The 15,824-nt window shown below is 46.3% G+C and overlaps 1 protein-coding gene across 1 annotated transcript in view; it reads left to right on the top strand.

Moving 5' to 3' along the window:
• RHOJ (ras homolog family member J) overlaps nt 1-15,824 on the top strand; it is a 93,073-nt gene that overhangs the window by 56,932 nt on the left and 20,317 nt on the right. The window contains exon 2 of the mRNA XM_002719551.6: nt 13,183-13,241. Within this exon, the coding sequence (XP_002719597.1) occupies nt 13,183-13,241 (59 nt within the window). The remainder of the gene's footprint in view (nt 1-13,182; nt 13,242-15,824) is intronic.

The raw sequence follows: 15,824 nt of genomic DNA, 5'->3' as shown, positions 1-15,824 counted from the left end.
GATGATCATAAGTAACCACCAAATAATAAAATTTCTGAGTATATTAAGTAAAAACTAAGGTTTCTCTTCTTTTTACCTGAAAAGAACCCATTTTTGTTAACCTGAAAAAGAACTCCTGTTCTGATTGTGTATCTAAAATGAGGAAAAAATTTTAGGACTCTGAATTACAAAAAGAGAGATGAGTAAGTATAATCTCCAGACAGCAACCACACACAAAGGTAGGAAACAGAGAAGCATCACTTAATGTTCTGCAAATTATCTTGTAATACTTTGGAAAAGAAGTTACTACTAAGAGCAGAAGCCCACACTCTAAATATTCGCTTGGCTAGTTTATCTCACTATGCCTAGACTTTGTCAACAAAGGGCTATATTTAGAATCAATTTACTACTGCTGTCCTTACAGATCATATACTGCTTTTGGTTTACCACTAATATGCTCTGGCAGAGCCAGCAATCTCAAACACACAATAGTTTCTCGGTACCTTTGCTAAAGAAGTATAGCTAGAGCATTAGTGGTCCATCATAATTCTCTGAAAAAGATGGGTTTCTCTGCAATATACAGTTTATAAACCTCCACCGAAGCAGACCTATTCATCACACAGCCACTCGTAAAAATGCAAGCCTGGTCCTACAGCCTAAAATAAACCTGGATAAGCCAAAGACAACAGCGTCAGGGGTGGACCTGGAGGCACAGTGAACGCTGAGTCCCGGGAGGTAACGTAGATGACATCTAACCCATTCCATGCATAATGGCCACGAAGGCAGCACAAAAGCCACCACTGCTGAACACCAAACGGTGATTGTTCTGGTTCTTTAAGTGTGCATGATGGCAACGTGTAGAAAAATAAAATGTTCAATGCACATTTTTTTGAGCAAAACTTAGAATCTCATCGTCTGCTTAGATTGGGTCTTCAATGCTTTATCATGTTCGTCATTTAAAAAATTTTTATTTTTTTTGTTTTGAGAGAGACAGACGGACAGACATATTCCATGTGCTGGTTCACTCCCCAGTGCCCACTGTGGCTGGCTTTGGGACAGGCGGAAGTCAAGAGCCAGGAACTCAGTCCTGGCCTATCACGTGGGTGGCACAAACCCGATTACTTGAGCCATCACTGCTGCCTTCCAGAGCTGCTCTGGTGGGAAGCTGCAGCCAGGAACCAGAGTTAAGCACCAAACCCAGGGCCTCCGACAGGACAGTGGCACCTTGACCACCAGGCTAAACATCCACCCTCATTATTCTCTCAACGGTCCCACTGTAACAGTGCTGTGTAACCGGTGCAAACCAGTCCCCGGTTGCTGAGCCCCAAGACTGTCTCCAATGCTAGCGACTCTAAATCCTTAGGTGACAAACATTCCTCTATGCAGATGCTGTTGTACACTTGAGTGATTATTCCTTGGTAGGCATTACAGAAATAGGATTGCTGAGTCGGAGATGAAAAGTAATTCACCTTTGTGCTTTGGATACGATTGCCAACTGGCTTTCCAGAAATCCCCAGCCACTCTGCATTTCCTTAAGCAGTGTGTGAACGCCCCATCTTCATGAGCCATCAGCTTTGGTCACCATTTCCTGCATCCCTGCCAAGATAACTGACCAAAGACTGTATCTTCACTAGCCAATGCTTGCTGACCTTTTACGTTTTTTCTTGTAAATTGTCTATATTTTTCTCCTTAAAAATTTTTTTTTGAAAAGACAGAGAGGATGAACTTCCATTCCACTGGTTCACTCCCCAAGTGCCTATAAAGCCCAGCTTGGGCAGGGCTGAAGCTGGGAACCAGGAACTCAGTTCAGGGCCTACACATGGAACCCAGTGACTGGTGCCATCACTGCCACCTTCCAGGGTCTGCTTGAACTGGCATCAGGAGCCGGAGCCAGGAATCAGACTCAAGGCTGTCTTAACCTTTGCAGTAAATGCCTGCCCCTTCCTGTATTTGCATCTAGATGAATCACTATTGATTAGAAGCACACTTATATATCAAAGATAATGATGTCCTTTTTCAAAAAGATTTATTTATTTTTATTTAAAAGTCAGAGCTACAGAGAGAAAGAGAGAGGGATTGAGAGAGATCTTCCACCCACTCATTCACTCCCCACATGGCTGCAACAGCCAAGGCTGGGCCAGGCTGAGGCCAGGAACCAGGAGCTTCTTCTGGGTCTCCCAGATGGGTGGCAGGGGCCCAGGCACTAGGGCCATCCTCCACTGCTTTTCCCAGGCCATTAGCTGGGAGCTGGACCAGAGAAGTGGAGCAGCCAGGACTCAAACCAGTGCCCATGTGAGATGCCAGCATCACAGGTGGCAGCTTTACCTGCTATACCACAATGTCAGCCCCAATAATAATGTTCTTTGACCCCCAAATAGTGTTTCTACTTTTTCCCAATACCCTTAACTTTCTTTCTTTTTTAAAAAGTCAAATCTATTTCTCATTTTCTTTATTGGCTTTTCTTATCTTTGCGATCATATTTTGAAGTCCTTTTTTGCTTACCAATAGCAATCAATTGTCTGAACATAACACAGTGAACACCTCACCTTCTCCAGCTGATCTGAAATGCCACTGATAAGGTACTAAATGTACATTTACATATGTAGGCTAGGCACTGCTAGAGTCCTGCTCAGGTCATAGAGCTTCCTTCTGGGATATTCTGCTTTGGTTCATAACAATTCATCGTATATACGGGCGCTTCAAAAAGTTGGTGGAAAGTGGAATTAAATGATAAGTTTTTGAGGTACAAAAAGTGTTGACATCCACATAGTTTTTCTTAATATGAATCCTCCATTAATGTTTTCAAGCACCTTTGTACTGACACGTGTATAATGTGATGCTATGGCATTCTTCATCATCAACTGTGGCCATCAACTGAGTTCTTCACGTAGCTACTATACTCACTTGATTATGTCCCAAACTCAAAAAAAAAAAATCCTATTGGCTTGACTTTAAGCTCCTTAAGGAAGTCTGACACTTCCACAGGCTGGCGCTTCCCACCCAAGAACAGGAGTTCTTTCTCCATTTTTCTTTTACTGGGCTCAGCAAAATGTTGTGCTTTGTTTCTGTAAAAGTCTTGCACACTCCCGGCCACTTTAGTTTCTGCTGTTACTGTGAAAAGGATATTCTCCATCACACGTTCTAACCAGCCACAGCTGGCACCTGATAGGGTTTTTATGAGAAACACCAGTGATTCTTTGAAAACTCTCAACAGGCATGCACTGTTCCACCTTTATCATCACCTGGGCATTCGGATTTCCTTACTGACCATTTGTAGACAAGCGGGGAGAGTCCACATTCCACACAAGCAGCCTTGATCCTGAGTGTGCATCCAGCGTGATCAAAAGAATGAATGTCCATGTAGCGCTTAATGCATTTTAAGCAGACAGGATTGTCCAGAGTAGCAGAGTCATTATTTGTTCATCTTAAGGATGGGAGAACCGAGATTCAGGTCTGACTTTTTGGCCTGGAGAACTTGATTAAAAAAAAAAAAAATGCAAACTTGGGGCCCACCCAGAAAGGCTTCTTCAGAATCTTAGCGACGGGAAGCGCCCCCTGGTGGCCGCTAGAAACATGCAGCACACAGCATCAAAGTAAGGACTAAAATGCCAAGTTTCTGTCCCTAAATCAGGTACGGGCTGAGCATCCCCTATTAGAAATGCTTTGGACCAGAAGTGTTTTACATTTTGGAATTTTTTAAGAGATATTTTCATGCACATAATGAGATATCTTGGGTTTAAACACAAAAATTCATGTTTCTTCAGGCACACGGCCTGAAAGTAATTTTATACAATATTTTTTAGTGTCCCTGTGTCTTTTGCCTGTAACTTGTCCCATGATTCAGGTGTGCTATTTTCCACTCGTGGTGTCTTCGGATTTCAGAGTCTTGGGATTTTAGACTTTTCACATTAGGGATGTTCAACCCGTCCCTTGATGACAGCTTAATTATCCTGAGTTTCCAGCAGCATGGGAGTATGACTAAGAGAGCTAGTGTACATTTTTAATTTCTCTCTTACGAACAGAGGACTTTACATAAAGCATACGCTGTTTACGGGCCACAGGCTCCACGTAAAGATCTCACGTGTAGCACAGACACCCTTTCCCAAAGTCTCCCTCAGCAAACCATTGCCTTGCCACCTGTGGCGAATGCCAGGCTGTCCTGGCTACTCCAGGAACTTATGGACAGCATGGGAGTGGCCCTGTCCCACAGCCCCAGTGTCAGGCAGCCTCAGCACTGGTGGAAGTCGGCAGGAAGCGTGGCAGAGTTCCAGGAGCACAGACTCCACCCGGGGAAGCCACGTTCCCACCCCCAATCCCCCACCCCACTCCTGCATACCCTCACAGTAGGTGGGCCACCTGTCAGGTGGGACATCACTGCCCGTGACCTCATCCTGCCATTCGGCATCCAAGAGAGCTCAAGGGTGGCCCTTTGGGAAATGCATAAAACTGCAAAGGGACAGCTCAGGGAGCTCCTTCACTTTGGTGGGAGTTTGATGGACTTCTCAGTCACTCAAGCACCATTTATAAGGCTGCGTGCTCAGCCTGTACTGGGCTCTGAAACACAAGAATAAATATTCACGGGTTCCTCTGACCCAAACGGCAAGGGAAGGCTAAGTTTCTTGGAAGCCATCAAGGGTGGAAGTGAGGCTCCCAGGCTGACAGGTGTGGGGATAGTATTCCAGACTTTCTCTTCCAGAATTCCAGAGGGAAGAACTTCAGGAAGGTCTGGGAGTGTAATGAAGTGCAAGGAGTTTCCTTCACAGGAGGGTTAACCAGGGGCCAGATTGCAAAGACGCTCTTGGAAGTATTGGATCGTGTCTTGTAGACGGCTGGGAGGTACACAGCAGCTAGAACATGTAGACCAAACGAAATGTTGAGGCTCAGGGAAACTCAGAGGTTCCAGGATGTGGACGTCTTGGAAGCTGGGGCTCTCTCTTTTGGCTTGGCCTCATCTCCAGTCCCTGCTGAGTCTCAGAGCTGAGCGGATTTCTGCTGTTCCTCCTCCTCCTCCACACCCACTTCACCTCCATCATCAAACAAGCATGGACAGAAGGCGGGGCTTTCCTGACCACCACACACACACACACACACACACACCCCGAAGCAGGACAGAAGTCTCGTTAATCAAGGAGCCGTGCACTCAGGGACACCATCATGCATTTGGATAAGCTCTGGTGCACACAGTTCTCACGCTTGGGATCTCCTTTGCTCAAACAAATGTCACTTTGCCTATAAGAAAATTGCACTTGATCTTAGCCAAAAGACAAAGAAGCAATCTCCTATAAGAAAATTGAGGATTAGGGAAACTGCAGCTTGTTCAAGGTCCCAGAGTTTGTTCACAGAGAGTCCAAAGGCTCCAATCAGTTTCTTCTGCTTTAAAAAACATCCAGGTTGGGGCCAGGTGTTTGAACTTCTGGTTAAGATACTGAGTAGGATGCCCACATCCGCCGTTGAGTGCCTGGGTTCAAGTCCCAGCTCTGGCCCCTGACTCCAACTTCCTGCTAATGCATACCCAAGGAGCATAAGTGATGGCTCAAATGGTTGGGTCCCTGCCGCTCACATAGTAGTCTTAATTTAGTCCCTGGCTCCTGGCATTCATCTGGTCCAGCCCTGACCATTGTGGGCATTTGGGGGATGAACCAGTGGGTAGGAGTCCCCCCTTCTCCTTCTCCTCTCTCTCCCTACTACATATTTTTTTAATCCAGGGAATGTATAAATTGGTGCCATTGCAAACCAAGTCATAGGTTACTACAGGCATACCTGAAAGAGAAAGGAAACATGACCGGGGCTGGAGGACTCAAGGCAGTTATATGAGGACATTTCAAAAAGTTTATGAGAAAATGAAATTAAAATTTTATTTTAGTGCAAAACATTTTGAAATCCATGCCTTCAAGGGATCCCAAAAATAGTTCATGGAGAATGCATCTTATGGAGGGGAAAAAATACATGGATTTTTGCACCAAAATACACTTTTATATTTTTAAATTATTTGAGAGGCAAAGAGCAAGGGCTCTCATCTACTGGTTCACTCTCCAAATGCCCACAACAGCCAGGGTTTGCCAGTCCCAAGCCTGGAGCTGGGAACTCAATCCTGGTCTCGCATATGGGTGACAGGACCCCAATTACTTGAGCCATCACTGCTGCTACCAAGGATCCACATTAGCAAGAATCTGAGTCAGGAGTACCTCTGGTATTGAATCCAGGCACTTGATATGGGAGGCAAATATCTTCTTTTTTCAAAGGAAAAATAAAAGAATTATTTATTTGAAAGGCAGAGTGACAAAGAGGGGGAGAGATACAGAGGGAGAGAGGGAGAGAGGGAGAGAGGGAGACCTTCCGTCTACTGGTTCATTCCCCAAATGGTGACAACAGCCAGATCAGATCTGAGCCAAACCACTCTGTGCATCATTCAGGTCTAGTGCCCTCTAGTGGCCAGCAGAGACACACTCATCTGACTAAGTGGTGTATGTATCACCATGATGGTGTGATATTGGAGGAAGAAACACTAGGTGATGAATATAGCAAGAAATAGAATTTTCCAAAAGTTAGAGACATCCTCTCATGCAAATATAGAATAAGCATATGTCAAAGATTTAGCAGCTCATTAGTGGATAAACTAGTAAAATGGTAATTCTCTTCAAAGAGCATTTTGAGAAATATGTATTTTGGGGCACTCGAAAAGCAGTGTTAGTATAAGACAGATGGGTTCAGTAGAAAACTGGTTATCCTGTACAGGAATGATTTGCATCTCAGTCCAACAAGATGTACAAGTTAACATGTAACTTTACAAAATCTAAGCTTTTAACTGATAGGGGCTGTGGCACACGGTCCAGCATGCTTTTGTAGGACGAACTGCCCACTCTTGTCCTGAAAGGCAAGTTTCACATCCATTTTCTTCATGTCAGAATTCAAGTGTGTGCTTTGCTGCTCCTTTAATGAGATGCTGGACAAATTATCCCTGGGTCTCTGGCACACTTGGAAAATGAACAAATGGTGTTTCCCTAAAGGGGCATCAAAGTTGTTCAAAAATGAGAGGAAATCATCACTAAATGTTCCCCTAGTGCAGGGAGCTACAGAAACAAAATCAAAAACAAAAACAAAAAAGGGGAGTTTACTGAGAGCTCCCAGTTCTGACCGCCTGGTGTAGGTGGGGCGTCTTGGGCAGCAGCTCCACCCCTCTCCCATCTCAGCTCCTGCTCCCCCCAGCCCGCCTCCCATTCCTGTGTTCTGGAAGAGTCTTGTCTGGAACTGTGACTCATCTGGCTCCGGTGTCCTCGGCAGGCTGCGGGTGTGTGCCTTTATCACCCGTTGTAAGCATTGCAAACATACATGTGCATTCATAAGGGACAAACTCAGAAGCACCAGGGATAAAACTCCTCCCCAATACAAATACATTAGCAAGAGTTCGTGTGAAACAAACGTGGTGTTTTCACAACTGTGAGTGGGGTGAGTTGCTTCCTGGTGGGGTGGTGTTCTTCCAACATACATCTGGGTTCCTCTTCAGGAACTGAAGGGTATGAGGGTACTCAAAACATTTGCGGGGAAAAAATAGAATTAGAAGATATTTTTATTTTGAAATCCATGCATGTGATGGGTCTTCAAAAAGTTCGTGGAAAACATGTACTATAAAAAAACTATTTGTGGAATTCAAATGTTTTGCACCAAAGTAAACTATTTTTGCCGTATCTGTAATCTACTGTTCAATTCTATTTTTCCATGAAATTTATTTGAGAGGGAGAGTTAGAGAGAGAGAGGGAGAGACACAGAGAGGTCTTCCACCCGCTGGTTCGCTCCTCAAACGGCCACAACAACAGGAGCTGAGCTGAGCTGAAGCCAGGAGCCAGGAGCTTCTCCCGGGTCTCCCATACAGGTGCAGGGGCCCAAGCACTTGGGCCATCTTCCACTGCTCTCCCAGGCCACAGCAGAGAGCTGGATTGGAAGTGGAGCAGCCGGGACTCCAACAGGCACCTATATGGGATTCTGGTGCTGCAGGCAGAAGCTTAGCCTACTGTGCCACAGCGCAGGCCCCTCATCCTTGGAGGCTTCCCCCTCCACTGACCTGGCATTTCTACCATTGGAGTTCTCTTGAGATTCATATTTTCATCCTATTGACTTCAAAAACCTGGTCTTAGCAGTGGCAACGGCCAGCCCACCATCCAGTTAGCAAGGGGCTCTGAGCCAGATGCTGAGCTGAACTGATGGCCTGAGCTGGCTGCCAGGGCATGGCCAGCACCCACTTTCTCACTCAGGTGTACAGTGATAAACAATTTTGTGAGATGACTGAAAACTAGGGGAAAGTAGTCCTTTGTCTCTGGGTGAAATCAACTGATTTCCTTAGCACCTCTCAGGACTCCAAATCTCCAAATGAAGAAGACACATAAAGAAGCAAAGAGTTTAATGAATTTGGGAGAGAAGGCCTCAGTTGTACATACTTAACAGGTCCCTGACACCTTTCTCAGAGAACCACCTCAGCCATTAGCAGGTCATTTGACTCATTTGCTTTAAAACCTCTCTAAGCTCAGAAAACAACTCAAATCGCTCCAAAAATAGCAGGTGCCCTGGGACGTTAGCCTGACCCCTGTCCGCCAGGCAGATCTGCTGGGTGCAGGCAGTTGCCAGCAGTGAGTGTGCTGCCAACAAGCCTCAGGCTGCTGCTCGGTGTAATTGGAAGGACTTTCTGCTGTCTCAGTTGGCCCTGGTGCTCCATCTCTGCGCTCTGTGTTCACCAGCTACTGTGTGTGCCAGAGGTTGTGGGCATACTGGGTGTGCAGGTTCTGTCCTCAAGGATCTGTCTGTCCAGTGGGGTGAGTGACAGAATAGTACTTCGCAAACACTAGGGCCCCACTATGTGCCAGCTAGCGTACTCCGCGTAAGATAGCCTGGCCCTTGCCTTAGAACACAGTCAGCAAGCATTTGTTGAAAGAGGGAGAATACAGTTGTTCCACACCTCCAATACGCCAGACTGGAGGTCGAGTGTTTTTCTCATTGAATGTCTGCCTTCCAAGGTACTAGCCCTGGTAGATGATAGTCTTCCTATTTTTATAGATAGGGGAAGAGAGGCTCAAAGATACAAGGTGACTTCTCCAAGGTCACTTAAAAGGTGAACAGCACAGATGGGGTTCAAACGCTGAACTGTCTGACTTGGAAGATGGTGCTTTTCCATGGCATTGCACCTGCCACCAGCATTTGATGGCAATGCCTTCCTTCCGTGCAGCTGTGCCTGAGCCCTTTCCAAACCCAGAAGCCTCGGAGGACACAAGCTGGCGAGCGAGAGGCATCCACGGCTAGTCCAAGATAAGGACTCACAAAGCCATAGCTTGTGCAATCCACCGTGTGTGACTGCACTTGCCTCTGGCTCTGGCTGTCTCTTGATGTCCTCTGGCATAAACTGTGATCTCCTTGGCTCCCTTCTGACAGAACAGGAAAAGAAAGGGGCAGAGAAGAGGCACTACGGCGACTTCCAGGGGGAGGGGCACAAGCCCTGCTGGCCTCATTTAGGATTCTTCCAGAAGACGTGGCCCCACACAGCGTATTCAGCCACCGCACAACAAAGCTGGAAGTCCAACAGCCACCGCACAACAAAGCTGGAAGTCCAACGTGGCTTCCACCCAAAAGTGCCTCCTGCCTTCCTGCGCCATTTGTCTTAACTAAATTATTTCAATTCCTTCTCCTTAGCATTTTGGAGGGAAAAATGGGATCTGATCTTTTAGAGCTTAATAAATCTTTGAGAATAAAGCCTAACAGTGAGTGGGGCAGCTGGACCTTATACGCCTACCTCCTCAGGGCCATCTTTCCCTGTGCACCCCAGGTAGCTCCTTGACCACAACTACTCCTCCCCTAGTGCATTCTGGGTAGCTAATGGACTGCATCCGTTCCTCCCCCAGTGCACCCCTTCAGAAAGTCTTCTCTGACCAAGTTCCTGCAGCGTGTGGGTGCAGACACACATATGAAGAGTGGTACCCTTGCTACATGCTCCCAAGCTCCTCCACACTGCTCCTGGCTTGGCGTATGTTACTCTCACCCTGCATCACCTTTGCACTGTGCCCATGTGTGGCCCATAAACCACTTGTCTCCATGCACCATGATGGAAGAACTATGCTTGGTCCTTGTATTGCCAACATTGAGTGCAAAACAATAGATCCTTGAAGAAAGGAAGCATCGAGAGAAGAGAAATCTGCATCCAGACAGCCCACCACCTGACCTCTCTGGGTTCCTGCTTGCCCTAGCACGGATGGAATTCCCTGGGATCAAAACTGCCCAAGGAAAGAATGATGGAGGGAAAGCAGGCTGCAGGGAATGAGTGTTCTCTGAGAAAACAGGGGCAACCAAGCAGGTGCTTCAGGCTCCCGGTGACAAGGCTCAGAGCCACCGCTTGGGAGCACTTGCCACTCTCGGGAGAACCATGGGATGACTTAGCCACTATCGCCCACTCCACATATGAGCCTGGATGCCATGGGAATGTCTTAGGGGTCTTATGCATGGCTGGCCTTGACTTCCACATACTGGGCTTGCTATGTGCAGTAAATTTCTGGATTTCTTGCCTTCATTCCTGACCTATGACTAGATAGCGAATTGGTCAGTGCAGAAACCACTTGGGCAGGTTTCAAAAACATCTCACTGGCCTCTCCTCCTTGTACCAGTGTGCACAAAAAGGAAAATAAAACAGGACAACCACCCTGGGTCCCACACCTTCATCTTCATTTCCATTGCTAGCCTGACTGATGAAAGGAAGTAAAAACATTTAATGTCTTTCTTCCATCTGCACTGTAACAGGGTTTGATGTGCCCGGCTCAGAATTTAGAAATCTACATTTGAGGGGCCGACACTGTGCTGTAGTAGGCTAAGCCGCTGCCTCCATATGGGTGCTGGTTCGTGTCCCAATTGTTCCTCTTCCAATCCAGCTCTCTGCCATGGCCCGGGAAAGCAGTAGAAGATGGCCCAAGTGCTTGGATCCCTGCACCCACATAGGAGACCTGGAAGAAGTTCCTGGCTCCAGGCTTTGGATCAGCTCAGCTCTGGCCATTGCAGTCATGTGGGAAGTGAACCAGCAGATGGAAGTTCTCTCTCTCTCTCTCTATCGCTTTCTCTCTGTCTCTAACTCTGCCTCTCAAATATATAAATAAAATCTTCACATATATATATATGTATATACATATCTATATGTGTTCAGTTTGGTAACATGGCTACAGCCACTCAAATTATCTTTCAGAAGTTCATTTGAGTGGCTATAACCATGTTACCAAACTGAACACATATAGATCTGAGTACATTAGGAAAATAGTTCCCAGTGTCTTAGGAAGCAATGCTTTTAACAAGTGCTTTACAAAAATGAGCCACTAAGAAATGCTTAGCATACAGGGAGCCCATGAACCTGAAAACAAATAATGGTAAAAATCAGTCCAAGGGGTCCTGGCATTGTGGCACAGCAGGTTAAGACACCACCTATGACACGGGCATCTCTTATCAGAGCACTGGTTGAAGTCCCAGCTGCTCCACTTCTGATCCAAGGTGCCTGGAAACGAAAGAGAAGATGGTCCATGTATCTGGACCCCTGTCACTCATATAGGAGATCCGGATGGAACTCCAGTCTCTTGGCTTCAAGCTGGCCCAGCCCCAGTTGAGACAGCCAGGTGGGGAGTAAACTATCAGATCAAAGATCTCTTTCTCAGTGTCTCCTGCCTTCTATGCCTTTCAAATAAACAAATTTTTTTTTTTTTAAATTCAATACCAGATCAGCAGGATGGAGAATTCGACTGGCACATGTCAGAGATAAGATTATAAGAGGTTACTATTCAGAGTTTACCTTTCATTTCTTTTTTTTTTAATGGTCTCTTGATTTTCTTTTTTTTTAAGATTTATTTTATTTATTTGAAAGGCAGGGTTACAGAGAGAGATATAGGGAAAGACACAGAGACAGAGAGGTCATCCATCCGCTGGTTCACTCCCCAAATGGTTACAACAGCCAGTGCTGGGCCAGACCAAAGCCAGGAGCCAGGAGCTTCTTCCGAGCGTGGAAACAGAGGCCCATGGAGTTGGACCATCTTCTGCTGCTTTCCCAGGCCATAGCAGAGAGCTGAATGGGAAGTGGAGCAGCCAGGACCCAAACGGGTGCCCATACAGAGCACAGCATCGCAGGCACTACACCACAGTGCCAGCCCCTTACCTTTCATTTCGTGCACAGCTAATGATAAGAGGAACCAAACATCATCCATACACTGCATTTGCACTTTTTTAAATCAACTAGAAAAAGTATCCCACACTTTCCTTCATGCTTTATTTCCTAATTCCAATTATTTTTTTGAAAATTTCAACTTGCCCTTTTCATTCTCCAAGGAAATTGTGTTACTCTGGCATCGAATCTGTTCAATCTCAGTTTAGTTTCAAGTTGGGACTTTATTTCATTCCCAGACATGTACCGAGTGGTTGGTATCCCTGTATTACCTCTCACTTTTGAACACAATTGCTTGGCAAGCCCAGAAGCCTGCTGAGTAAATCAAACTCACTCCTCTTCACTCTCTATTCGCCCTTTAGGCATGTGAAACTGAACCCACACAACATCTTCTTTGGCCACTAAGGTCCAAGGCAGCAATGAACCAACCAGCAGAGCGAAAAGCACAGGAATATGCTATTTTAATCGAGTTGATTACATTTAATTAGCAAGCTTCCTTAAACAAACGGCAAGCCCTTCTCATTGAATTATTTGCTTTGCTCTCTTTACAGACTATAAAATATGCAGGTGGGTTGATAGCATTTGTTCTTGGGATTTTATTAACATTTCATAGGCAAATAAAAGCAAAGAGGTTTCTAACAGAGACGCTGCTAACACAATTCTAAATGCCACAACATGCCCCAAACCAAAGAGACCAAGGACAATAACTTAACCCCAAAGGCATCCAGCATCCTTTCCCTTCGTGAACTTGGGATTCTAGAGACAGACAGGAATCAATGAGCAACCCACAGAGTGCCCTCGTAGCACCAATAGTATTCCTCTCCGTTGAGAAATCTGGACTTGGCTCATACCATCTGCTGTCACCGCAGCCCAAGGTTGCCTTTCATTGGGAATCATGCTGTCAGCTTGGGTTAGAATCTACATGGGGGAGGCATATGCTTATCCTGGCTGCCCAGGGAGATGCTGGCATGGAGAAACGGGAAAGCTGGGACCTCCGGTGTGTTTTTATTTACTCTCCTTCTCTTCTCCCGTAGTTACTGTGACAGTGGGAGGCAAGCAGCATTTGCTGGGACTCTATGACACCGCGGGACAGGTACATTTTTATTCTCTTGATCACTAAGATTGGGTGGAGGGCATGGGGGGGTGGGGAGGGGAATGAACCATTTGGCCATGTTGATGGGGGGGGGGGGGTCCAATCACTGACATTATCCAACCTGATCATTTTGGGGCATCTATCCAAAAAACAGCCAAAAGTGCATTCTTAGTATTTTTTTTAATATTTTCAAGTGTGAAAAATTAAATCATTGCATCATTGGAGGCACTGAGGTGAAGTAACGATTCATTCGTTGACTGATAACCGGCAACAACTAAAATAACATTCAATCAAGAGTTTCAATTTCCTCCTACCTGAACCTATCCCAGATCCAGAATTAACGGTCAATTTCGTAAACTTCCAACTCGCCTGTTTTCCTTCATGTGATTTTTTCGCTTAACCTTTATTTGACTTGCCTAATGAGCTATGAAAAGTTGCAAAAGAGATTGATGGGGAAGGGAGGTAGAGGGAAAATGGATTAAGTGTTGAAAGGAAGAAAAGCCAGGATTCTTGACGTCTTCCACAAGGGCGGGTCTTCCCCTGAATAACTGGGGGTTGCCTCTAAATTCTCTAGGAATCTTGAGATACGTTCACTCTGTCGGACATGACTGAAGCAGGAGCATTCAAGTTGGGGAACCTGGCCAACCCGTAATGGAAGGCAGTGGACCAGAACCCTTAATCAGTTAGCACATGCTCTACTTCAGAGGAAGCATCACTCCATCTGCCTTTCCTGGCACCCCACATGATCTGGTTATGACAAATCTCCACTGCTACCTGTTCTCGGGTTGGAAGAGGGGACGTGGCTAAGTGATCGATGGCTATGGCCCAGTATCTTGGATAGAGCTTTTATTACCTCATATGCCTTGGGTCATTTACTGCGGTCAAAATCAGTGGGTTGTTCAGTCTGTCCAAATCCATGTATCTCAAGTCCTCTGGAGTGAATATGTGACCTACTTCCCACTGTGAGTTCCCTGGTAATTGCTATTTGTAGCTAAGCATTTGTCTAGCCCTTTTTTCAGCATTATCTGGAGATATGTCATTTTGCTCAAATTGAAAGCTCTTTACTAGAAAATAAATAAAGGGAGTTCTCTATGGGGAATTTGCAAATGAACTGGTACTTGCAAGAATCTCTGTAGACATGTATGTGGCCCAACAAGGGCTGGCATTGGTCAGGCTAGCGTGGGGAGCCTGGAAAATCTGGCACCACACTCAAGGCTCTAGGAGCACCACTGTTTTAGCAGGCGAGCAGCCAGAACTGGAGGGTGGAGGGGATCACTCACCTCCGTAGCAGGACGTTTGTCTAGGAAATGAGGTCTCCCAGGTGCCCCAGTGGGAAAATCAATTTGTTTCCTCCTCTAGGTTAGCATACATGGGGCAAGGCTGGCATTTGTGGCACAGTGGATTTACCCTCCACCTGCCACACCAGTGTCCCATGTGAACACTAGTTCAATTCTCAGCTGCTGCACTTCTGATCCGCCCCCTGCTAGTGCACCTGGGTGAACAGCCGAAGGTGGCCCAAGTACCTGGGTGCCTGTTACCCATGCAGGAGATCCAGATGGAGTTCCCAGCTACCGGCTTCAGTCTGGCTCAGCCCTGGCTGTTGCAGCCACAGCAAAGCTTGTTTTACCACTCGGAAATGTCCCTGTTTCTCTTGCCCATCGCTCACCGAGTTCTTCCCACTCCCGTAGCAAAACACTGACACGTATTGGCTCCTATGTATTCATCGACCCAAGAACAACCTCCCCAGGGCCTCTACTGAATTTCAAACACAATCAAACTGTTCAAAACTCGAAGAGTTTAATTATTCTTTCCCATCGCTCTGCCCTTTAAAAAAAAATTCACAATGCCAGTATGGGAGTTGTAGTTGTAAGGCATTGTAAAAACACCTATACACTCCACATCGAAGCTAGCTCAAACCTCTGATGAGAGGTGATGAACGCTTATAAAATAGAGCAACAATTGGTTTGATATGTTTCTTCAGCTCAAACTGGACTTTCATGCTTTCCATGAGGTACTTGGAAAGCTCATGGACAAAGTGCACAGTCCTGTGATTAGGACCTTTATGATGAGAGCTTTTCAAAGACCTAAAGGAACTAGAGTAATTGAGGAAAAGGATTTGAGGCTGGACACAAGGGAGCCCTGTCAGCAGGAAAAGATTGTTAAATCCAGGAACGTATCACACAGGACAGCCACCAAGTCCTTTTCTAGAATAGGGATTCTCCAACTCCCCTGCAGAGTTGATTTAAACCCAGCCCCTGGGCCAGCACTCTGGGACAGCAGGTCAATGCTGCCACCTGCCCGCAGTGCTGGCATCTCATATAAACACGGGTTTGAATCCCGGCTGCTCCACTTCTGAACCAGCTCCCTGCTAATACATCTGGGAAAGCAACAGAAGATGGCCCAAATGCTTGGGTTCCTGCTACCCATGTGGGAGACCTGGAAGAAGCTCCTGGATCCTGGAATTGGCCTGGCCTAGCCTCAGCCATTGTAGCCATTTTGGGGTGAACTAAATAGATCTCTCTCTCTCTCTCTCTCTCTCTTTCTCGCTCTCCCCCCCCCGCCCCCTGTGTCTGTCTCTCCACC

The sequence above is a fragment of the Oryctolagus cuniculus genome, chromosome 20 (assembly GCF_051225735.1).
Source record: "Oryctolagus cuniculus isolate XC-2025 breed Fujian yellow rabbit chromosome 20, ASM5122573v1, whole genome shotgun sequence".
Taxonomy (NCBI): Eukaryota; Metazoa; Chordata; class Mammalia; order Lagomorpha; family Leporidae; genus Oryctolagus; species Oryctolagus cuniculus.
Note: the sequence above shows the minus strand (reverse complement) of the source record. Positions and strands in the feature narration are given on the sequence as shown.